Source organism: Sapajus apella, unplaced genomic scaffold, assembly GCF_009761245.1.
Source record: "Sapajus apella isolate SASKATOON/1434 unplaced genomic scaffold, GSC_monkey_1.0 scaffold21, whole genome shotgun sequence".
Lineage (NCBI taxonomy): Eukaryota > Metazoa > Chordata > Mammalia > Primates > Cebidae > Sapajus > Sapajus apella.
The window spans coordinates 2,354,269-2,377,858 of NW_022436961.1; the positions used below are offsets into that span (position 1 = coordinate 2,354,269).

Genomic DNA, 23,590 nt, shown 5'->3' on the forward strand with positions numbered 1-23,590 from the left:
CAAAACAAAACAAAATTATTCCTTCGAGAAGCTTTTCCATGGTGCAAGGGAAGCGGGTGGCATTCGAGCACTTGCCGGAGATGCGGCGAGAGCCTTGCGTGGGCATTGGGGAGGGGCGTTTCAGAGCAGGGAGTGTGAAGAGGGCCTTCCTGGTACGTTCACAGGATGGGGAGGTGGCTGGAGGCTGGGGCAGAGGGACAGAGGGAGAGAGGCAGAAGTGAGGGCCAGAGGGCAACACGGAGCTTACCCGTAGACTGTCATGAGGACACTGGATTTGACGTGGAGTGAGCTGGAAAGCCATCAGAGAGCCAAAGAGTGGCATGATTGTACTTAAGTCTTCAAGGGAGTCCACTGCCGAGTAGTTGATTTCAGATGGTCACAGTTGAATGCCCAGTGCTTCCTGGCTGCTCTGTGCAGCCTCAGAAGCCCCTGACGCACACTCCTGCGGGTCCACCTAGACCCAGCTATGTGCCCTGCGCACCCTCCTCCGGCCCCAGCAGACTCATGTACCAATGCCTTGCTTGGTCCAAAATCGGCTTCTTTGTGTTTTTCCTGCCTTCCTCCCTGCTCCAGGAAGACCGGCCCTCATCTGAGTGCCCTTGATCTGGAGAGAAGGTGAAAGGACAGTCAGAGGTCTAAGGGGGGCAGGGGCACTACAGGCTCTGCAGCTTCTCCGGCTCTCCCCTGGGCAGGTCTCATGATGATCTGACCTGGTGCCCACCCAGCCTGCTGCCCCGATGCCCACAGTTGGACCTTGGCATCTCTGTGCATTTCCTGGTCCCTCTGTGTGTCTGAGCTTCCTCTGAAGCCCTGGGACTCCAGGCAGTGATAGGCAGCTCCATGAGTGTGACAGAAGTGTGTGGTGTCTGGGAATTAGAGGCCTGAGGCTGTCTCTCTTCCTTCCTAGCTCTGCTCACCACCAGCACCTGGATTGGCCAGAGCAGAGGGTCCCAGGCCAAAAGGCCAGTGTGCTTCTCCCGCCCAGGAGTGGACTGCCCAGGCCCCAGGAATAGACATAAAGAAAGCATGGCCTATAAAGCCAAAATAAAATAGCATGTTTCTGAAAATAAAACAGATTTCCCTTATGAGAGGAGACATGGTCAGCTCACACCATGTGAGCTCCATTTGGCCCGATAAATTGGACACATTCTAATGTCTGCTTGGAAATCGAATGTGTTTTATTTCCCTCAACTCTTCACAACTGCAGTTAGTGAAGTGTGGTCTTGTCTGGGGCGAGGCTGTCTGATGACCCCTGTTGTCCCATTTGCTGCTGACATTAAGCTAGCAGGATGATTTGGGTCAGCACAGAACCAGGGCAGTGACCTGGAGTGAGCAAGGACTACCTGAATATATGCAGCCCCAGCCAATATGTGTGGCTGCCATTTACCCCATTTCTCCAACATGCAGCCCCAAGTGGAGGCCTCTAGACTGGGGGAGGGGCAGGTGTCTCCAGTGTGATGGGGCTGCATGAGACCCCCAGAGAGACAAACACTCTGGAACTCGCCCGGGGGGACCCAGTGGGCCTACCTGTGGTCTGGTCCACCCCAGATCTGTGAGCTATTCCTCACAAGGATGTACTTGGGCTTCTATAAGCATCACTGCAGCTTCATAGGATCCCCCTGGCACCAGGAGTACAGCTAGCTACCTGCGGCCTTGGATCTCAGCCTGCGTAGCTGGAAGAGGGAGCAGCCAGGCATGCACCCTAAATACTGTTCCCAGGGAAGGAGTCCCAGGGTGAAGATAAGCCAAGTCTTCCTGCAGCGGTACATGTGCTCTCCCATACATTTCTTTCTTTTTTTTTTTTGAGATAGAATTTCACTCTTGTCACCCAGGCTGGAGTGCAGTGGTGCAATCTCAGCTCACTGCAACCTCCGCCTCCTGAGTTCAAGTGATTCTTCTACCTCAGCCTCTCCAGTAGCTGGGACTGTAGGCACCCACGACCATGCCCAGATAATTTTTGTATTTTTAGTAGAGATGGGGTTTCACCATGTTGGCCAGACTGGTCTTGAATTCTGCACCTCAGGTGATCCACCTGCCTTAGCCTCCCAAATGCTGGGATTACAGGCATGAGCCACTGCACCCGGCCCCATACATCTTTAATTGGGTGAGATTCCATTAAAGTGAATGCCATGGAAGTCTCAAGGTGGAAAAGTCACAAAAGGAACCCAAGAATGCACCTCAGGTGTCCTGTGGCTGCAAAGCTTCCCTCTCCCAGTTCTCAAATCTCATCGCAATTCCAAGGAGTGATGGAATGTTCATCCAGCCAAATCCAAGGAGCCATGTCAGATGTGATGCGTGCCACTTCTGGCCAGAAGGGGTAACAGGGACTCGATATACCCTCCTGCTTGAAACTACTGCAGACCAAAAAATGGACACGATATATGAAACAACAGCGTTCAAGACATTGGATATCAGATAGCAAAAGACACTGATCCACAAAGCATGGGAAATAAATGAGGTGGGTCCTACAGCTGTCTAGTTTACTGTTTTGAAAATCCAGGGAGACCAGGGGAGCTTGAGTTCTCAAGATAGAGGACCAGACAGAAGACAGTTGCACAGATAGAACACTCTGGAGACCTGCAGAGGGTCTCCCACAAGTTTCAGCTGAGAATTAGCCAGCTGTTCCCAATTGATCTCTCATAGCCTTTGTTCAGGGGACAAAGAAGGGTATCCTCTCAGAAATAGGGAAAAGGTAACCCCCAAAGCTCCAGTCCTGCCTAATAAATTTTGAAAGCAAAATGCAAAAGGATCAAACTACTTTCAAGTATATTAACTGCATAACGGAACAAAACTCAAGCATACAGGAATCCTAAAACATCCAGCATTCCACAAGGTAAAATTCGCAATATCCAGCATCTAAGTAAAAGTAACCAGACACACAAAGAGGAAGGAAAACAAGATCCATAATGTGGAGAAAACGCAATCCACTGAAACTGACCCAGAGTTGACAGAGAGTTAGAATTAGCAGACAAAGGGCTGGGCTCTATGGCTCACACCTGTAATCCCAGCGCTTTGGGAGGCCGAAGCAGGTGGATCACCTGAGGTCAGGAGTTCAAGATCAGCCTGGCCAACATGGTGAAACTGCATCTCTACTAAAAATACAAAAAAAATTGGCTGGGCGAGGTGGCGGCTGCCTGCATTCCCAGCTAATTGGGAGGCTGAAGTAGGAGAATTGTTTGAACTCAGGAGGCAGAGATTGAAGTGAGCCAATATAGTGCCATTGCACTCCAGCCTGGGCAACAAAAACAAGACTTCATCTCAAAAGAAAGAAAAAAAAGAATTAGCAGACAAAGATAGTGAAAAAGTGATTGTAACTGTATTTCAGATATTCAAAAAAGTTAAGTAGAGACATGGAAGATATTTTTTAAAGGCCCAAACCAATCTTCTAGAGATGAAACTGTAATGTGTAGGATGAATACACTGGATGGGATTAGACATTAGACACTGCAGAAGAAAAGATTAGTGAACTTGACAATATAGCAAGAGAAACTCCAAACATTTTTCATTTCTTTCTGTTTTGGAGAAAAATGTTTATAAGTATCAGTGAGCTATGGGGCAATTTCAAGTGACCTAATATGTGAAACTACAGTTCCCAACAGAAAAGAAGGAAGAAAAAGTATTGTAAAAAATATGGGGCTGGGCACAGTGGCTTATGCTTATAATGCCAGCACTTTGGGACGCTGAGACGGGGAGATCACTTGAGGTTAGGAGTTCGAGATCAGCCTGGTCACATGGTAAAACCCTGTCTCCACTAAAAAAAAATGCAAAAGTTAGCCAGGCATGGTCGTGCACACCTGTAATCTCAGCTACTTGGGAGGCTGAGGCAGGAGAATCACTTGAACCTGGGAGATAGAGGTTGCAGTGAACTGAGATCCCATTACTGCACTCCAGCCTGGGCAGCAGAGTGAGATACCACCGCAAAAACAAAAAAAAAAAAAAAAGAAAGAAAGAAATAAAAGAGAAATGTAGACAAAAATTTGCCAAATTTGATAAAAATTATGAAGACATAGATCCAACAAGTTTGATGAACCCCATGCACGGGAAACACACGAGCAACTCTATCAGGGCACATGATTAGCAAACTGGTCAAAACCAGTGTTAAAGAGAAAATCTTAAAAGCAACCAGAGGACAAAAAAAAAAAAAAAAACCCTGCTATATACAAGGGAACCAAAGTAAGATTGACATCAGATTTCTTATTAGAAACAACACAAGCCAAGGCTGGACACAGCAGCTCACGCTTGTAATCCTGGCATTTTGGGAGGCCAACGCAGCTGGATCAGTTGAGCTCAGGAGTTCGAGACCAGCCTGGACGACCTGATGAAATCCCATCTCTACAAAAAATACAAAAATTAGCCAGCTGTGGTGCTGTGCACCTGTACTACTAGCTACTCAGGAGGCTGAGGCAGGAGAATTGCTTGAGCCCAGGAGGTGGAGGTTGCAGTGAACCAAGATTGTGCCATTGCACTCCAGCCTGGGTAACGGGAGTGAAATTCTATCTCAAAAAACAAAGAAAAAAGAAAGACAATAAGAAATAACACAAGTCAGAAGACTGTGGGGCATCTTTAAAGTGTGCCACATCTTTAAAGAAGACAGAAACATCTCCAAAGTAACCTAGACTACCTCTATACCTAGCAAATATAACTTCAAAAATGAAAGCAAAATAAAGCCTTTTCCAGACATGCCAAAGCTGAAAGAATTTATCACCAGGAGCAAGCAATTCATCACTATGCTACAATTTTTTTTTTTAAAAAAAGGACTTCATGCCAAAGAAAAATGATACCAGACAGAAATATGATCTACATGAAGGAAAGAATAGTGCCAACAATATTTATTACCAGGATAAATACATAAGATTTTCTCATTATTTAAATCACTAAAAGGTAACCAACTATTTAAACAAAAATAATAACAATGCAATATTGGGTTTATAACCTATATAAAAGTAAAATGTATGACAACGATAGCACAAAAGTCAGGGGAGAAAATGGCGTATACTCTTGTAATGTTCTATACCATATGCCAAGTGGGATAGTATCATCTCCAGGTAGACTATGATAGATTAAGTATGTATACCGTAAACCCTAAAGCAACCACTAAAATAATAAAGAATTATAGCTAATAGCCAAACAAAATGGATAAAACAAGTCTCACTAACTCTGAAAGGATTTAAGTCATGCAAAGTATGTTCTCTGACCACAACGCAATTAAATTAGAAATTGATAGCAGAATATCTAGAAAATCCCAAATATTTAGAAATTAAATAATATACTTTTAAGTCACCCATAGGTAAAAGAAGAAAGCAAAAGGGAAATTGGAAAATATTTTGAGCTGAATGAAAATAAAAACGCAAGATATCAAAATTTATGGGATGCCACTAAAATCGTACTTAGGGAAAAATTTAAGTGCTAAATGTCTACACTGGAAAAGAAAAAAGTTCTAGAGTGACCTCAGCTTCTACCTTAAGAAATTAGAAAAATAAGACTAAATTAAACTCAAAATCATAAAATAAAGGAAATAATAAAGATCAGAGTGGAAATCAGTGACATAGAAAACAGAAAAACATGGAGAAATTTAATGAAACCAAAAGCTGGTGATTTGAAAACATCAATAAAATTGATAAACCTCTAGCCAGACTGATTATAAAAAAGAAAAGACCTGCAGATTATCAATATCAGTTATATATAAGGAATATATAATAGCTATAGAAGATTTACAGATTCTATAGATAGCAAAAGGACAATAAAGGTATATTATGACAATTTTATGTCAATAAATTGGAAAACAGGTGAAATCAACAAATACCTTGAAAGACGCAAACTATCAAAGCTCACTTAGGAAGAAATAGTATAGCCCCATATAATTGAAAGACTTTAAATGTACGGTTTGGAACATTCCTACAAAGAAAAGTCCACCCCCAGACTGCTTCACTGGTGAATTCTACCAAACATTTAAGGAAGAAACGATTTGTTTAGAAAACTGAAAATGAGAAATTACTTCTCAACTAAGTTTACGAGGCCAGCATTACTCTGATATTAGGAAAAAAGACATTTAACAAGAAAACTGCAGACCAATATCATTTATGAACATTTATCCAAAAAATCTAAACTAAAATGAACTTGGATTCTTCCCTTGTATACAAAAATCAACTCTAAATGGGTCATAGATTAAATGTAATATCTGAAACTGTAAAACTTTTAGAAGAAAACAAAAGAAAGAAACCTTAAAGATCTTGGTTAAGGCAAAGATTTCTCACATACAACGCCGAAAGCACAATCCATAAAAGAAAAAATTGTCAGGTTGGGCTTCATCAAAATCAAAACTTCTGCTCTTCAAAATACACTGTTAGGAAAATGGAAAGATGAGCTACAGAGTGGGAGAAAATATTGGCAAATAATTATCTGCTATAGCATTAGAATATATAAAGAACTCTCAAAAAAGTAATAATAAGAAAACAATTCCATTTTTAAATTGGACAAAAGATTCCAACAGGCATTTCACCCAGAATATACACATGGCAAATAATCACATGAAAATATGCTCAACATCATTAGTCGTTAGGGAAATACAAATTAAAACTACAAGGAGGTGCCACCACACACCTAAAAGAATGACTAAAATTTAAAAGGCTGGCCATACCAAGTGTCGGTGAGGACATGGGGGAAATGGAACTCTCATACACCACTGGTCAGAATGCAAAATGGTGCAACCACTTGATCATTTCTTACAAAGTTAAACAGATACCTACTGTACGATTGAGTCATTCCATTCCTAGGTATTTACCCAGGAGAAAAGAAAGCATTATGTTCATACAGCCTAGCAGCTTTATGTGTAATAGCCACAAACTGGAAGCAATCCAAATGTCCATTAGCAGGTAAATAGATTTACAAACTGTGGTATAGCCATCTAATGGGCTATGGCTTAGCAACAGAAAAAAATTATTGATACATGCATCAGCGTGGATGAAACCCAAATGATTATATTGAGTGAAAGATGCCAGGCCAAAAAAAAAAAAAAAAAAAAAAAAGACAGAGAGAGAGAGAGTGCATACTGTATGAGTCCATTTATGTAAATCCTGAGAAATGCAGACTGATGTATAATGACAAAAAGCAGATCAGTGGTCACCTGGGAATGGTTTGGAGTGGGGAGGGAAGGGGGAGGGAGATTACAAAGAAGCATGAGAAGACCATTCTGAAGTGACAAATGTCCTTTCTCTTCTTTGAGGTGATGGCTTCATGGGTGTACACACGTATCACAACGTACCAATTCACCCCCTCTAAAGATACGCATTTGAATGTCAACCATCCCTCAACAAAACTATTTCTAAAAGAGATTAATGGCAAAGTCCTTGGAAAAGACCAGCCTTACTAGCCGTGTGGCCTTTTGCAAGTTGCTAAACCTCTAGAGTCCTAATCTGTAAAGTAGGAACCATATTCTTTTCCTTGTACGGTTGTTGTGGCAATTAAAAATAAGACATTAGATATGTTTTGCACTAAAAATACGCTCAGTGGTCGGGCGCAGTGGCTCAAGCCTGTAATCCCAGCATGTTTGGGAGCATGAGGCAGGTGGATCACTTTAGGTCAGCAGTTCGAGACTAGCCTGGCCAACAGGGTGAAACCCCATCTCTATTAAAAATATAAAAATTGAAAAAAAAAAATATATAAAAATTGGCCGGGCATGAAGGCACATACGTGTAATCCTAGCTATTCCCAGTGGGGAGGCTGAGGCAGGAGAATCACTTGAATCTGGAAGGCAGAAGTTACAGTGAGCCAAGATTGCACTACTGTGCTCCAGCCTGGAGGACACAGCAAGGCTCTGGCTCAAAAAAAAAAAAGCTCCGTAAGTGATGTAAATAATATAAAGTGCCCGAAAGAGTAATAGGAAAAGTAATCATCACTTGACCCTAAAATGTCCTGCTTTTGTATATCTGGAGGGATTTCTGTTAAGGGTTTGAAGGCCATGGCATGGTAAGATGTGACCTACCCATTTCACCTACTGTTCCCACTCCCTCCTCCTGTTCTTCCTAGTTTGGCCAGAGCTAAAAGGGGTTTCCCTCAGTCTCTGCCACCGTGCAGCCCTGCTCCCAGCCACCCCACCTTCATGAGCTCATCCTCCCCGCTCATTTGGGACCTGGAACCACATAGACTTGTAGGGAAGAAAACTTTCCTGGGACAATTAAGAGAATGCATGCGGAGCGCACAGCGTGGCTCTGGGCACACTGAACACACAGGTACATGATAGCAATTGTGGTTCCACTAAATGAGCCTGAGGTCTTTCTGTTCCGGCTGCTGGGTCCTCTCGCACACCTGGAGAGCTCTGCTGTGCTGATGGGACAAGTGGAGGCCCAATCCTGTTGTAGGGAAGGGTGGGGAGAGGAAGGCAGACATCGCCCTGTCCTCAAGGATTTGCATTTCCATGAACTGCCTTCGCAAGGGGCCTAGGACAGCCTCAGAGACAGGGAGAGCAACAGGAGCTGAAGTTGGGAAAATGCCCTGAGATGAAAAGCTGTCCCATCTGTGTGAGAGAGAGAGAGAGTGTGTGTGTGAGTGTGTGTGAGTGGATGATTGTGAGTGGGTGTATTTATGTGTGTGTGGGTGGGTGTATTTGTGTGGGGGTGTGAATATGGGTATGAGTGTGTGTGTGTGTGTGAGTGGTTGTGTATTTGTGTGTATTTGTGTGAATGGGTGGGTGTATGTGCATGTGTGTGGGGGGGGTGTGTGAGAGTGTGTGTGAGTGAGAGTGGGTGATTGTGAGTGGGTGTGTGTATTTGTGTGGGGGGGTGTGAATATTGGTATGAGTGTGTGCGTGTGTGAGTGGATGTGTATTTGTGTGTCTATTTGTGTGAGTGGATGTGTATTTGTGTGTGTATTTGTGTGAGTGGGTGTATGTGTGTATTTGTGTGTGTATGAGTGTGTGTGTGTGAGAGTGGGTGATTATGAGTGGGTGTGTGTATTTGTGGGGGGGTGTATTTGTGTGTGTGTGGGGGTGTGAATATGGGTATGAGTGTGTGCGTGTGTGAGTGGATGTGTATTTGTGTGTGAGTGGGTGTGTGTGTGTGTGTGTGTGTGCTTGAGATTTGTCACCCCCATTCCCCTAGCACAGTGCCTGGCATGTAATCACATCTGTATTTTGGTTGTACAGTGAGTGGACGAGAATAAATGGAGCTAGTGATGTAAAAGCAGGGGAGCAGGTGAGCAGGAGCGGAGGCCCTGAGCAGAGGGTGAGAGGGCAAGAAGAGAGGCTGCCTGGCTGGAATCAAGACACAGCTCAGGGACAGTTGGATGTGAGTGGGGAGTGGGGAGTCTGAATGGCAGAATAGAGCATTTGGACTAGGTTTGAACTCTCAGGGTGTCTGGACATCTCAGGATGTCAGGAAGTTCCCCAGGGTCCCCCTTCAGCTCTGCGGGTTCTCCAGCTGCTGTAAGCACGTACTTGCTTCCTGGTTCCCCAGACGAGGTTGCCTCCTCGTCCCTTCTCCCACCCACAGAAGCAGCTGTTCTGAATGGGACATCAGAGACCTCTTTCTCCTGTAGCAGAGGTCCCCGCTCCCAGCCAGAGGAGGGCTGAGAAGCTCCAGATGGAGCGCTGACATCCCCACAAATGCCCACGTGCATGCATGCCACTCACTCAGTGTCACAGTCACTTCTGAACATCAGAGAGCCAGTGCCAAAGCCAACCAGAACACAATCAGGGATCCCCGTCCCAGCCAGGCGCAGGGAACAGCAGATGGGCAGGCCGTGGCGACTATCAGCCATGCACTCAGAGCCTGAGCAAGCTGGCTCCCTTCCCACCAGGTCAGGGCTGACCTGCATCTGGGACAAATAGCTCAGGGCTCATGGCTGCAGGGCTTTGGGGCGGGTGGACCTGGTGTCTCATGGTGCCTTCTGACCTTGCCCCTTTTGAGCCGTAAGAGCCCTCCCCTGTGGCACTTTAGATCATTCAGAGTTTCTGGAACCAGCAGGCAACTTGAGGAAAGTGACACCTGGCCACACCAGAAGGCTGTTTCCCACTGACCGCTGCACAGATTTCTCTGGGTGTTTGGTGTACCCCAGTAGGCTCCTCAAGGGCAGCCTGGTTACTACCCCTGGTTCTGGGTGGACTTTCCTTCCCTTTAAGGTACATCCCTAACTGAGAACCTAAGAACTGAGCTAAAATGAAGTTTTGTGCGAGGTGCAACGTCTATTTCTGCCCAGCCGTGGAGAAGTGGAGCTTTCATGGGATCAGTGAGAGATTGGAGCACAAGTCCTTTGGATAAAGGTTTCTTTATCTAGTGCTCTGAACTGGATAAGAAATAGTCCTGTCTCTGCCATCCAGCAGGGAGCTCCATCTTCTCTGCCTCATGCCCTGGCTGCCCCCACCCAATTCAGAGCCTTGCTTCTCTTGCCTGGATGCCCAGGCAGCAGCCACAAGGCCTGAGCATTGGGCTTGGAGCTTGGAAACCCCCCACTCTACCCCAAATATGCATGCACCTCTGTGGCCGCGCCTGCGTGTACGTGTGCGTGTGCGTGTGCGTGGACCTGCACGTGAGCGCGTGGGACCGGAATTGCTGCTAGAGCATGTTGCCCTCTGTCTGCCCATCCAGGTTACTCCTCACTGCAGGACGAGCTGCTGTCCCCTGCCTCCCTGGGCTGTGCGCTTTCCTCTCCGCTACGTGCAGACCAGTACTGGAACGAGGTGGCTGTCCTAGATGCCATCCCCTTGGCGGCCACGGAGCATGACACCATGCTGGAGATGTCTGACATGCAGGTGTGGTCTGCGGGCCTCACACCCTCCCTGGTCACTGCTGAGGACTCCTCTCTGGAGTGCAGCAAGGCCGAGGACTCTGACGCCACAGGTCACGAGTGGAAGTTGGAGGGGGCGCTCTCTGAGGAACCGCGGGCCCCCGAGCTGGGCTCTCTGGAACTTGTGGAGGACGACACAGTGGATTCAGATGCCACAAATGGCCTTATCGATTTGCTTGAACAGGAGGAAGGTCAGAGGTCAGAAGAGAAGCTGCCAGGTTCTAAGAGGCAGGATGACGCGACAGGTGCAGGGCAGGACTCAGAGAATGAAGTGTCTCTTGTTTCAGGCCAGCAGAGGGTGCAAGCCCGAATCACACACTCCCCCACCGTGAGTCGGGTGACCGAGAGGAGTCAGGACAGGTAAGAGTTTGGCTGCGGGAGCGGGGTTCCTTTGTGTCTTCTGGGCTCCTGGGTAAGATTGTGCCTTGCAGTGAGGACACAGGTGTTGATGCCAACCCAGACCCTGGGTTCTAATTGCCCTGGAGTGAATACATTCAGTCTGGCAGCCACAAAATATAGGAGCGTAGCTACCATCTGCAAAGGCCAGGGCTTTCCCAGCACCCCGCCAGGTATGCCCAGCAGGAGAGACCCCAGGAGCACTGAGAGAGCACACATGCAGACACTAGGGAACTGGGAGGGTTCACTTAGGGTCATGAGGGCATGGGGAGGGCTCATTTAGGGACATAGGGCACTGGGAGGGCGCTGGGAGGGCCCTTGGAGGGCTCACTTAGGGACATGAGGATGCTGGGAGGGCTCACTTAGGGACACAGGGCGCTGGGAGGGCTCCCTTAGGGACCCAGGGCTCTGGGAGGGCTCGCTTAGGGACACAGGGCTCTGGGAGGGCTCGCTTAGGGACACAGGGCGCTGGGGGGGCTCGCTTAGGGACACAGGGTGCTGGGAGGGTTCGCTTAGGGACACAGGGCGCTGGGGGGGCTCGCTTAGGGACACAGGGTGCTGGGAGGGCTCGCTTAGGGACACAGGGCGTTGGGAGGGCTCGCTTAGGGACACAGGGTGCTGGGAGGGCTCACTTAGGGACATAGAGTGCTGGGAGGGCTCTCTTAGAGACATAGGGCATCGGGAGGGCTTGCTTAGGGACATCAGGGTACCGGTAGGGCTTACTTAGGGACATAGGGTGCTGGAAGGCTCACTTAAGGCTTCCTGTTCCCATAGGGCAAAGGAATTGCTTGCTTAGGGACATCAGGGCGCCAAGAGGGCTCACTTAGGAGAGCAGTCATGAGGCTGGGGAGACTGTGGCTCAGCATGCTGCTGGAGCTGGTTTTCTGAGCTCCTCTCCCCCTGCCTGCTTCCTGTTGAAGGCCATATTTAGTTGAAGGCCATATTTAGAAGCACCAGTACCCAGGGAAGTTATTTGTGTGCAGTCACACAGCCTGCATGTGATGGAGCTGATAATGGCGCCCTCCCTGCTTATCCCCTTTGAAGGAGAGGCTGGTGGGCTTATCTGGGGCAGGACAGAGCTTTCAGCTGTAGAGCAGTGGGTGCTCTCCTCCCCAAGCTTCCCTTGCTGAGAAGGCCCCACCCTGTGCCGCAGCAGAAAGGCAGCATGGGCAGGTCAGGAGAAGGTGAGGCGTCCCCCAGACACAGTGAGTGTGCGCCCAGGGCCGGCTCACCTCGGAGCTCTCATCATCCCATCTGGATCGGGGCCTACAGCACGCCTCTCCACTGGGTGCAGGGAAGGATGCCAAGGCAAGCCAGGCCTTGCAGTTGCAGAGAGAGGTGACACAGAGAGGACATGGGGCTCACGTCGTCCCCCAGGGCTGGCACAGGAGGCGGATGACAGAGGAATCCCCTTCCCTCCAGGTCACCTGGCTTGCCACGTTTTCCCTAAAGTAAGGACATGGTTCTTGTGCCCCCGGGAGGCGGTTCCAGGCCCCCACCCCAAGGAGCTCAGGACTGGCCAGATCAAGGAAAGCTGTTCTCATGTCCTCTCCCTGCCTGCGTGGCCCCTCAGTCCCACGCTGAGGCCCAGGCTACTGGGGCCTTCCCGTTGGATCTGTGCAGTGTGGCCCCAATACCCAACAGAAGGGAAAAGGAAGTAGGTTGGAAGTTGAGACAGAGAAGACTTCATTTGTTTCCTAAACAAATCCTTGGGTTCATGGGGAGGATTGAACAGATCTGATGGAGCTTAGGCCAGTTTAAAGTGAAATAGTGGCCTTCCCTGAAGAGAGGCGCCTTCCCGGGATGGCCGTTCCTTCATCAGGCATTTATTGAGCACCCTCGGGGGGCTGCACGCTGACACAGCAGGGTTGCTAACGGGACAGGAAGGCCCGGGCTCTAGGTCTATTGTATTATTTCCTGGTGCTGTGACCTTGGTCAGCCTTCTAGTGGGGACAGATGAATTTCATCCCCTCACTCAGCAATATTTATTGAGTGCCTACTGTGTGCCAGGCACCTATAAAGAGTGCCTGGGTGCTGGCATTGAATGAAACAAAAAAATCTCTACCTGCAAGAAGCATGGTTCTAGCAGGGAAACTAACAAGAAACAACATAAAGTGAGTCAAATTAGAAGTCATTAAAACAGAAATTGTAGATAATAAGTGCTAACAAGGAAAGTCAAGCAGGGAAGGTGTGTATGTGGAGAGGAGGCCGGCTGGAATTGCAGATGGGCGGCCGGGGAGGCCTGCATGAGTGCCAGCTGAGAGACCTCAGAAAATTGAGGGCGACTGTTAGACATCTCAGGGAGGATGCCCCACAGAAGGCCTAGCCCCTCGAAGGAGACCATGCTTGGCACGTGCCCTTACAGAGTTGACCAAGCCCATGCAGCTGGGGAGGGGAGGGCGAGCAGGGTAAGCTCACCTGCCTTGAGAGGAGACTGGTGTGCCCCGGCGGAGAAACAGGAGGTGCTTCGGGAGGAAAGGGCTGTGAGCTTGCGGGCTGGGACGGCAGCGGTGGCCGTGCTGAGAGCTCGGTGGGTGGAGGACATATTTCAGAAGCATCTGCTGACAAATACAACTTGGGGTAAGAGAGGAAGAGAGGGGTCAAGGAGGGCAGTGGTGTCCTTGACCTGCCCGCTGTGAGGATGAAGATACCATCGATGGCAGTGGGATGGGGTGGACGTGCTTTGGGGGAGATCCTGAGTGTGGATTGGATTGCGCTGTCCCAGAGATGCCCAGTAGAGATCCAAAGTAGACATGTGAGCCAAACCACATCGTTACAAAATTTTTTAAATAGCTGGATGTGGTGGTGTGCGCCTGCAGTCCCAGCTAATCAAGTGGCTGAGGCGGGAGGATTGCTTGAGCCCAGGAGTGTGGAGCTGCCCTGAGCCGTGATTGCACCACTGCACTCCAGACTGGGTGACAGTGAAGCCCTGTCTCAGAAAATAACAACAGCAAAGTAGAGATGTGGAGGAGGCAGCGGAGTGCACGCATCTGTAGTTCGAGGAGAAGAGCTGAGCTGGAGACACACATCCAGGCACTCTGGGCATAGAGATAGTATTTGGGGGCATGGAATGAATGAGCTTGCTTAGAAAGCGGATGTGGATAGTGGTGAGGTCTGAGAACTGAACCCCTGGGTGCTCCGAGGTTCAGAAGTCAGGAAAGTTAGGAGGAACCAGCAGAGGACACAGAGGAAGACTGGCCAGAAAGGAAGTGGGGGGCGGGCGCCAGGCCAGTGCCTTCCAGGAGCCACGGGAGAATATGTCTGGAGAGGGAGAGAGTGACCACCTTATCAGATGAGGACTGCCGAGTGGGAAGGGCCTGGAGAGCAGAACGGGGTGGTGGCAGAGCTCAAGGACATGGGATGAGAGTATGGGGGTCCCAGTGCTTGGACCATCAGGGCGAGCTGAGTGCCCTGGGAGCCCCAGGGGAGAGCCCTTCACCCACAGGGAGGGACCAGTGGCTTCTCCACCTGGACAGCATGAGAGGGGCCACGTGTGCCCCTCTGAGCCGCAGCAGTCAGGTGGGGATGTGCTCACGTGCTCCTGACATTTGGAGGGATGGGAGGATGGTCTGTGTCTTTGATGAGCCACAGCTCCGGAGGGGGAGAGTGCCTAAAAGGAATGAGACCAATGGGTGACCAGGTGTCCTTTCTCTCTCCCTGGCCGGCCATCTGCTGCCTCTTCTGGACCCCAGACTGCAGGACTGGGATGCAGACGGCTCCATTGTCTCATACCTGCAAGATGCTGCACAAGGTTCCTGGCGAGAGGAGGTCACACAAGGCCCACACTCATTCCAGAGAACAAGCACCACGGCCAAAGGGCTGGAGCCCAGCGGGTCTCAGGAGTACGAGAAGGTCCTGGTGTCGGTGAGCAAGCACATGCGGACACAGCAGCCCAAGGCCGAGAGCTCGCAGGCCGACAGGGACCGGAGGCAGCAAGCCCACGGAGAGCAGGTGCGGGAGGTTGAGAGCTTCTTCGCCTGGGTGGTGCGGGTGAGAGCCCGAGGGGCGCTGCGAGCCGCTGTTTGTTCCCAGCATCAGAAGGGGCCGGGGCTCCCGGCTGCCTCTCATGCACTCAAGCCTTGAGCTAAGCACATCTCCTTCCTTTAACACTTGCGGTGGTGCTTCTCTTTCTCTAGAAGTCAAGATCCAAGGGCATGTCCCACCTTTCTGCTTTCTGGATGCCTGCTAAGGCGTCTGTACTTGCTGGGCAGCTGCTGATCAGAGTGGCTGAGCAACTTGCTCTAAGCCGCAGTTTCAGAAGTGGGCCCTGAGCTAGGTCTGGCTGACTTCAGAGTTGTGGCTTGTGTTGGCTTTCTTGTTCTGTTGTGTTTTAGGAAGGGCTAAGGAGCCAAGCACCAGGCATGGGGCTTACTCTCATCCTTCCGTGGCCTGTGCACATGCCCAAGCCGCTCTCGTCCCAGCACCTCAGGCCCCCTTTGTTAAAGAGGGAGTGATCGGAATGTCGCCAAATTTCCTTGGCTCTGGAATTCTGTGGCTGTTCAGGTGGCCTCTGGATGGCAGTCACCAAGTGGAAGAGGGGCCCTGGGATACAGAGAACCCTCCTCTCGGCTCCTGATTTCTCCGGCATCTCCCTCTCTCGGCCCTCCCTCCTTTCTTCCGCTTCCTCGGACTCCCTTTGAGTTTGACAAACTTTATTGTGTGCGATTCGATCCCCTTTCTCATTCCCAGGTTCCATAATAACCCACTTGTGGCCAGTCTTGTTTCATCTGCACCCCCCACTTTCTCCCACTGACATATTATTGGGAAGCACATCCTAGCCATCGTGTGAATAGGTATCTTTTCCATCTGTGTTCTTTTAAAACATGCACCGCTGTTCTGTGCGTGTGCGTGTTTAGCGTGGACACCAACAACGCTCTCTATGTCTCTCTTTTCACACCTCATCCAGGCACGGTGCTTCCCCGTCTCCTCTGCTTCCCCGCTTTCTTTCCTTCTCCCTCTTCCTGCCTGAACCTTAGCCTTCGCAGTGCACCTTCAAGGACTCCAGGACTAGGGTGGCTCTGGAAGGAAGGCCCTAAGCCGCTGGCCATGGAGCTGCTAGGAATTCAGTCAGGTTTTATTTAGAACGCTCCCCTGCCAAGTATGTGCCCCTGGCGGGGCCGGCGGCTATGTGCATTTCTCACTGCAGGCGGCCCATGCTGTCTTCCATCAGGCCCTCCTGGGCGCCCAGTTCTCCTGTTCCCAGAGCACACGTGATCTTAACTGGGTCTCTTCTCCTGAATCCCTGGGGAAAGAGAAAGATGCCTAGAGCACTTTTCCCACTGCCCCTGTGCACTCAGCCCTTGGCAAGGAGAAGTAGACCCAGGAGACCAGGCAGCAGGCATGACAGCCCCAGGGCCTCATCCGGAGGACCTTCCAGATCACATATACAACTCCCCCAACTATAAATAAGGGCACTGCGGACCAGAGGAGGGGCTTTCTCCAGGGTCATGCAGTGGACTGATGTCAGGGACCAGGAGAGTACAGATCCCTCAGTTCCAAAGCCCCACATCCTTACATCCAGCCTGCACGTGCAAGGCCAGCACGCCCAGCCCCGAACCGGAGACACCGATGGGAGGGCCTGGCGGGAGGCTGCTAGTGCTCAGCTCACTGGCCCCCAGGGCTGATAAGGAGGCCCTTGAAGGTGATGATGGTTTGCAAAGCACCCACTTAGCATTTCCACTGGACCCCTGAAAACAGTGACAGGGAGATAGAGAGATTGCGTGTAACTCGGGATTTGGGGGGTAGCTGAGATGACTGTGACCCAGCTGACTTCTCTGAGGACTTAGGAGGAAACACCTGAATTTGGACTCTTTGACTGGGCCAAAACCAGATGCTTCGCCAGGCCTGGCTTCTTTGCACATACTTTTCCCCATGCTTCTTTTGAAATGAGCAGGATTGTGGAGTGAGAGGCATTTGGAATCTGACTCCTCCGTTTACTTACTCTTCTACCTAGGCAGAATACGTTGCTTCTGTTTCCTTTGTGTAAAACGGGAAGATGATAGAACCTGCGTAGTTAGGATTGTGGTAAGGTGTCACTGAATTAACGTGAAATCCACATAGAACCATGAACTACCACAAGCGTCTGCCATTGTTATTCATAGCAGTAGCATTCATAAGCTGATGATTGTCCCAGCAGCCTTGAGAAGGGGTGGGGAGAGTACTTTAACCCCTGCTTCACAGATGAGGAAACTGAGGCACAGAGAAGGTATCCAGCCTTCCCAAGACCCCACAGTGGGTGAGTTGCGGGGTCAGTCTGCTGTGTCCCAGAGCTGTGTTCTTTCTGCCATGCTGCACTGCCACTCAGAAAGGAATAGGCTGATCTAGAAAGTGAATTTTTTCCCATCCGCAGCTGCTGTGGCTGCATTTATGAATCAGCTCTGTAAATGCAAGTTGAATGCATATGGTTCCTGCTGTGGGCATTGATAGCCTCACCCGGGAAGAGCCCTTAAGGACAGGCCTTAAATAGACACAGGAGCTCCACACTTCAGTTTCAGGAGGCTGTGCCCCTTAAAGGAAGGGTGCAAGGGCCTGCGGGCTGGCGGGAATTACAGACCGGCTTCCAGGTGGCCCCACCACCTGTGCTGGGCGCAAGCCCATCACTCACCCTTTTGGGGCTATTTTTGAAACAGACCCTTAACTATCCAGTGTATTAGCTGGTCTCATACCATGTGATGTGCTGGGAACATCATTGGGATCACTGCGGTAGCTGCCCAGGGACACACAAGTGACTGCTTTCCCAGACTGAATTACCTTCTCGAGTCCCTGACTGAGAAATTTTCCCTGGGCAAAACTCTCTCTAGTTCCCATGGGGATGGGCAGGCAGGATAGGCCAGAGGCCAAGCCCCTACTTCCAGCTCTCTGGGCAGGGCAGGGCAGGTGGGGCGGGGCAAGGCAGCAGTGGGTGTCACTTACACAGTGACTTTCACTTGTGCTTTCAGTGCTCAGGACACAGGCACCTGCCAGCTTCCTTCTAGCCCGGTTGGACAGCTCCGGCAGCTGGTTCGGGAGCTAAAATTATAGGAGCCCGACGTCACCCGGGCCACTCAGGGCAGAGCCTGGCTGTTGGGCAGAAGGGCACTTGGGCCGGGCTGCTCCAGCCGAGAGGGGCATTGGGTGTCCTGCCCAGAGAGAGAGAAACAGTAAGAGACCAAGAGAGCAAACCAGAGAGACAGAGAAGGGGAACTCAGGCGTCCCAGTGGAGAATGAGTGGCGGGCCCCCCACGGCGGCCGGGCCCCTGGCTGCACTGGTCCCCCGAGGGCCAGGCTGGTGAGGAGGCGAGGATGTGGACTTTCGTCACCCAGCTCCTGGTCACGCTGGTGCTGCTGAGCTTCTTCCTGGTCAGCTGTCAGAATGTGATGCACATTGTCAGGGGCTCACTGTGCTTCGTGCTGAAGCACATCCACCAGGAGCTGGACAAGGAGCTGGGGGAGAGCGAAGGGCTCAGTGACGACGAGGAGACCATCTCCACCAGGGTGGTCCGGCGGCGGGTCTTCCTGAAGGTAACCGCTGGCAGCAAGCCAGCGGGGCTGGCGGTGCGGGTGCCGCTGCTGTGGGGAGCTCTGGACCCAGAGTTGGGAGACGCTGGACGAAAAGGACCAGGAGGCCCCCAGGGATCAAGTTCTGCCCTGGGAGCCAGAGTGTGGCAGTGCCCACCAGAATCCACCCTCCAGCACCCAGCGCGGTGTGGCAGAGACACTAAACACTCAGCTCTGGGACTCGGAGGCTGCTCTCGTCCTGTGACTGTGTTTCTTTCTTCTTTCTCTTTTCTCTTCTCTTCTCTTTTCTCTTCTTTTCTTTTCTTTTCTTTTTGGAGATGAAGTCTTGCCCTTTAGTCCAGGCAGGAGTGCAGTGGCAGGGTCATGGCTCACTGTAACCTTAAATTCCTGGGCTCAGGTGATCCTCCCACCTCAGCCTTCTGAGTAGCTGTGACTACAGGCACGCACCACCAGGCCTGGCTAGTTTTAAATTTCTTTTGTAGAGACAAGGGCTCACTATGTTGCCCGGGTTGGTCTTGAACTCAGTTCAAGCCACCCTCCAGCCTCAGCCTCCCTAAGTGCTGAGATTGCAGGTGTGAGCCACCATGGGATTGCGCCCGGATGATCCTGTTTCTGTCACCACCTGGCTCTGGAGTTTTGGGCAAGTCACATTCTGGATGATGCTGCCTGTGCAAGGGCGTTTCTGTACTGCAAAGTGCTATAAAAATAGGACACAGGTGCCTCACTTCCTCTCTCAGGGCCTCCTCCATCAGACTTGCATAATCGCCCCCATCTTGCCAATTCCCAGGGGGCATTGTGAGGGCCGAGTGCACAGTTGTGAGCTTGGGCTGTTCGTCTTCAGGCACCGGGACCTTCAGGGGTTCCGCCCACGCCCTGGGAGCCCTGGCGTGGCTCCTGTTTCTCTGCGTGCTGAGCCGGGGTTTCCTGCTGGGGGAGTTATTGGGCTGTGGCTATTTTGGCTGCTGCTGTTTCATTTCCTCTTTTTCCACGACTCCCACTCACCAATCTCGCATATTCTCCCTTTCTCTAATTCTAGGGGAATGAGCTTCAGAATATTCCAGGGGAGCAAGTGACAGAGGAGCAATTCACGGATGAGCAGGGCAACATTGTCACCAAGAAGGTGGGTGCAGAGCGTTCCCTCTGTGCTGGGGAGAGGTAGGTGGGCCAGAAGCTAAAAGGTGGTGGAAGCCTGCAGCTTCTCCCACTGCCCTGAGAGCCCGTGAGCATAGCCGAGCTGGCCACCGCCGCAGAACAGGAGGGATGGAGGGCCCAGGATCTGGGAGCTTTGGTCAACTGAAGTTCAGACACGGTGTCCGCACAACCGTGTTGTCTGAGTCAACCTGAATAGCTCCAGCTGCTCCCTTCCAGAAGAGCTGCCCCCAAGAAACATCCCAGACCTAGTCCCATGATGCCTAACCTGAAAACAGCTGTTAAACGAGCAGTTTGACCATCCCTGGCCTACTACGAACCTCCTCAAATAACAAGGATGTGGGTCGGGTGTGGTGGCTCACACCTGTGGTCCCAGCATTTTGGGAGGCCAAGGCAGGAGGATCACTTAAGCGCAGGCATTTAGATGACCCTGGACAATATGGCAAGACCCCAGCTCTAAAAAAAAGTTTAAAGAGATATATATTGATATGTATATACATACACACACACACACACACACACACACACACACACATACACACACATATACATATACACATACAATATGGCAAGACCCCAGCTCTAAAAAAAATTTTTAAAGAGAGAGATATATATATGTATACACACACACACACACACACACACACACACATATGCATATACACATACAATATGGCAAGACCCCAGCTCTAAAAAAAATTTTGGTAAGAAATATGTGTGTGTGTTATATATATGTATGTGTATATATGTGTGTGTGTATGTGTGTGCATATATGTATACACATATATATGTGTGTGTTATATATATACACATATACACATACAATATGGCATGACCCATATATATGTGTGTTATATATGTATACATATCTATAACACACACATATATGTGTTATATGTGCATATAGACACATACATGTGTATATAGACACATACATGTATATGCATATACATATGTGTGTACGTATACATATGTATATACACACACATATATATGTACACACACATATATGTATATACATATATGTATACTCATACACACACACATATATATACACATACAAAAAAATTAGCCAGGCATGGTAGTGCATGCCTGCAGTCCCAGCTACTCAGGAGGCTGAGGCAGGAGGATGACTTAAACCCAGCAGTTCAAGGCTGCATAAGCTATGATTGAACCACTGCACTCCAACCTGGGTGATAGACTGAGACCCTGTCATGATAATTAATTCATTAAAAGGAAGTGGAAATGCATCGAATTGGCAGCAGATGTTAATTCAGCAGCCATGACCCTGCCTGTCACGTGTGGGGCACGGTGCTAGCTATGGGTAAAAAAGAGGAGGAGCTGGGGCAGGATCTCGAATGTGCCCCTGCTGTAAAGAGGAGGAGCCGGGGCAGGATCTCGAATGTGCCCCTGCTGTAAAGAGGAGGAGCCGGGGCAGGATCTCGAATGTGCCCCTGCTGGGGCGCAGCTTGCACCACCCGGAGCAAGGCTCCTTGGGCATCTGTCTTTCCTCCTGCACCGTGAGCTGCTTGCAGGCAAGGACTGCGTCTCACTGATGTTTCATCTCCCACTCAGAGCACATGGCACGTACAGAGTAAAGGGTTTGAATATTTGGACAGGTGAACACAGGAATGGGTGGGTGAAAAATAGATGCCCTCTGCCCTTAGGGGCATGGGAGTAGAATGGGAAAGAGCACAAACTCCTGTCCATACCAAGAAGTGAAACAGAAGACTGTGGGCTCGAGCGGGAGGTCACATCCAGTCACACCTTGGTCATGAAATGACACTGCCAAGGCCCCTTCAGGGCTGTCCAGGTTAAGGTTTTCCATAGAGCGATGGGGCAAAGGCTGTCCCTCTTCTTGGCCTCTCAAGGGGGGGCTCCTAGGACAAAGGCTCCCTCCCCCTCGGAGTTCATTCCTGGGACCTGCTCTTCTGAAGCTTCATATTGAGGGCTTGACAAGCCCTTTCTTTTTTTCTTTTTTTTTGACACAGAATCTTGCTCTGTTGCCCAGGCTGAAGTGCAGTGGTGTGATCTCAGCTCACTGCCACCTCCACCCGCCAGGTTCAAGCGATTCTCCTGCCACAGCCTCCCCAGTAGCTGGGATTACAGGTGCCCGCCACCACGCCCAGATAATTTTTGTATTTTTGGTAGAGATGGGGTTTCACCATGTTGGCCAGGCTGGTCCCGAACTCCTGACCTCAGGTGATCTGCCCATCAGCCTCCCAAAGTGCTGGGATTATAGACTTGAGCCCCCAAGCCCAGTCTGACCAGCCCTTTCCTCCTTCCCTTCCTTTCCTAGGTCATTCGAAAAGTGGTTCGGCAGATAGACACGTCCAGCGCTGAAGCCGCCCAGGAGTACGAGGAGGTGATTGTCGAGGGGCCCCTGGAGGATCCCAGTGAGCTGGAGGTTGATGTTGATTCCTTTATGAAACACGCTAAGGTACTGAGGCGCCCGTGGCCCCGGGAGACCCAGCGCCGTCACTGCTGCCTCGCTCTGCCCGTCTCGCGGGCCCATCTGCGCCACACCTCCCTCCACTCACCTCTTGACGAGCTCTCCCTCCAGTCTCCCCTCTCCCCGGTGGGCAGTGTGTCTGCTGCCTCCATGTGGCCTCCTTTCAATCTACCTGTGTTCTGCCCATCTGTGCGATCTGTCCTGCTTTCTGTCTCTGCTGCTGTCTCCAGGTGGAGCTGAGAGGGAGTGGCCTACAGCCGGACCTGATAGAGGGCAGGAAGGGGGCACAGATAGTGAAGCGGGCCAGCCTGAAAAGGGGGAAACAGTGACCCTGAGCCGCTCTCCTTGGAGTAGCCTCTCGGGAGGTAACACCACCCTTCTCATCCCTTCTGCATGGCCTGGTCTTTGGTGGAGTGGCTGCTCCCCTTCTCACCCCATCCCCTCCCGACCACCCCAGCATGACGTGGGACAAACTACTTGTTGCCGTGTCTCGAAGCAGAGATTCTCACTTCTCAGCCCTACTAACATGGCTCTGAGCCCCCGCTTCCTCATCAAGGAAGCAGAGTTAGTAATACGCACTTCTCAGGGACTGCACGGTTTTGTAAGAATGTTTTTTGGGCTGGGCACAGTGGGTCATGTCTGCAATCCCAGCACTTTTCGAGGTGGAGGCAAAAGGATTGCCTGAGGCCAGGAGTTTGAGACCAGCCTGGATGAGAGAGAGAGAAAAAGAGAGAGAGAGAGGAGAATGAAAGGAAGGAAAAAATACTCTTTGAAGAGTAGAAGCACTGTCTAAATCTAAGTGGTAATATTATCTTGGAAAGCAAGCCGTGGGGGTCTGGAGGGCGATGGACAGGGCACTGGAGAGAACAGGAGAGTCTGTCTGGGCTCAAGACTGAGGACCGGACAGTATCTTGAACCTGGAGCCCAGCTACAGTCCTGACCAGGCCAAGGCTGAGCTTCTCCTGGGTGTTTTGTGAAACACGTTGCTCCCTTGCTTTCTAGGAAAGGGTTGAGCTGACAGGCGCAGGGGGTGGACGACATGCTTTCTGTAAGTCAGGAGACCGTCAGGGCTGGGGCCTGGGCCCTGGTGCATGTGTGTGAGCATGGGGTAGTGTGGCTATGGAGCAGGAGCGTGTGTTGCGTGCCATGCTGTGCCGTGCCTTGAGGGAGGGCCGTGAAGACGCTGCGCAATGGTCTCCAGCGGGGGCATGCGGTGCTGGGGGCTTCAGCGGCCGGCTCTGATCTCCATCCTCCCTGGGGCATCCTGTACTGAGCTGCCCCGAGGCCCTTCATGCTGCCCAGCTCGGGGCAGCTCAG

The 23,590-nt window shown here is 50.6% G+C and overlaps 1 protein-coding gene across 13 annotated transcripts in view; it reads left to right on the forward strand.

The window, feature by feature from the left end:
- Nucleotides 1-23,590, forward strand: part of ANK1 (ankyrin 1) — a 243,700-nt gene that overhangs the window by 213,040 nt on the left and 7,070 nt on the right. For 4 of the 13 annotated variants that reach the window (XM_032288089.1, XM_032288090.1, XM_032288094.1 and 1 more), the window contains 5 exons: nucleotides 10,581-11,139; nucleotides 14,868-15,126; nucleotides 19,709-19,792; nucleotides 22,121-22,261; nucleotides 22,504-22,638. In XM_032288089.1, coding sequence (XP_032143980.1) covers nucleotides 10,581-11,139; nucleotides 14,868-15,126; nucleotides 19,709-19,792; nucleotides 22,121-22,261; nucleotides 22,504-22,602 — 1,142 coding nt within the window. In that variant the 3' untranslated portion in view covers nucleotides 22,603-22,638. Of the gene's footprint in view, nucleotides 1-10,580; nucleotides 11,140-14,867; nucleotides 15,127-18,099; nucleotides 18,676-19,708; nucleotides 19,793-22,120; nucleotides 22,262-22,503; nucleotides 22,639-23,590 lie in introns of those variants that run through there. The other 9 variants (XM_032288096.1, XM_032288097.1, XM_032288092.1 and 6 more) reach the window with 8 other exon arrangements.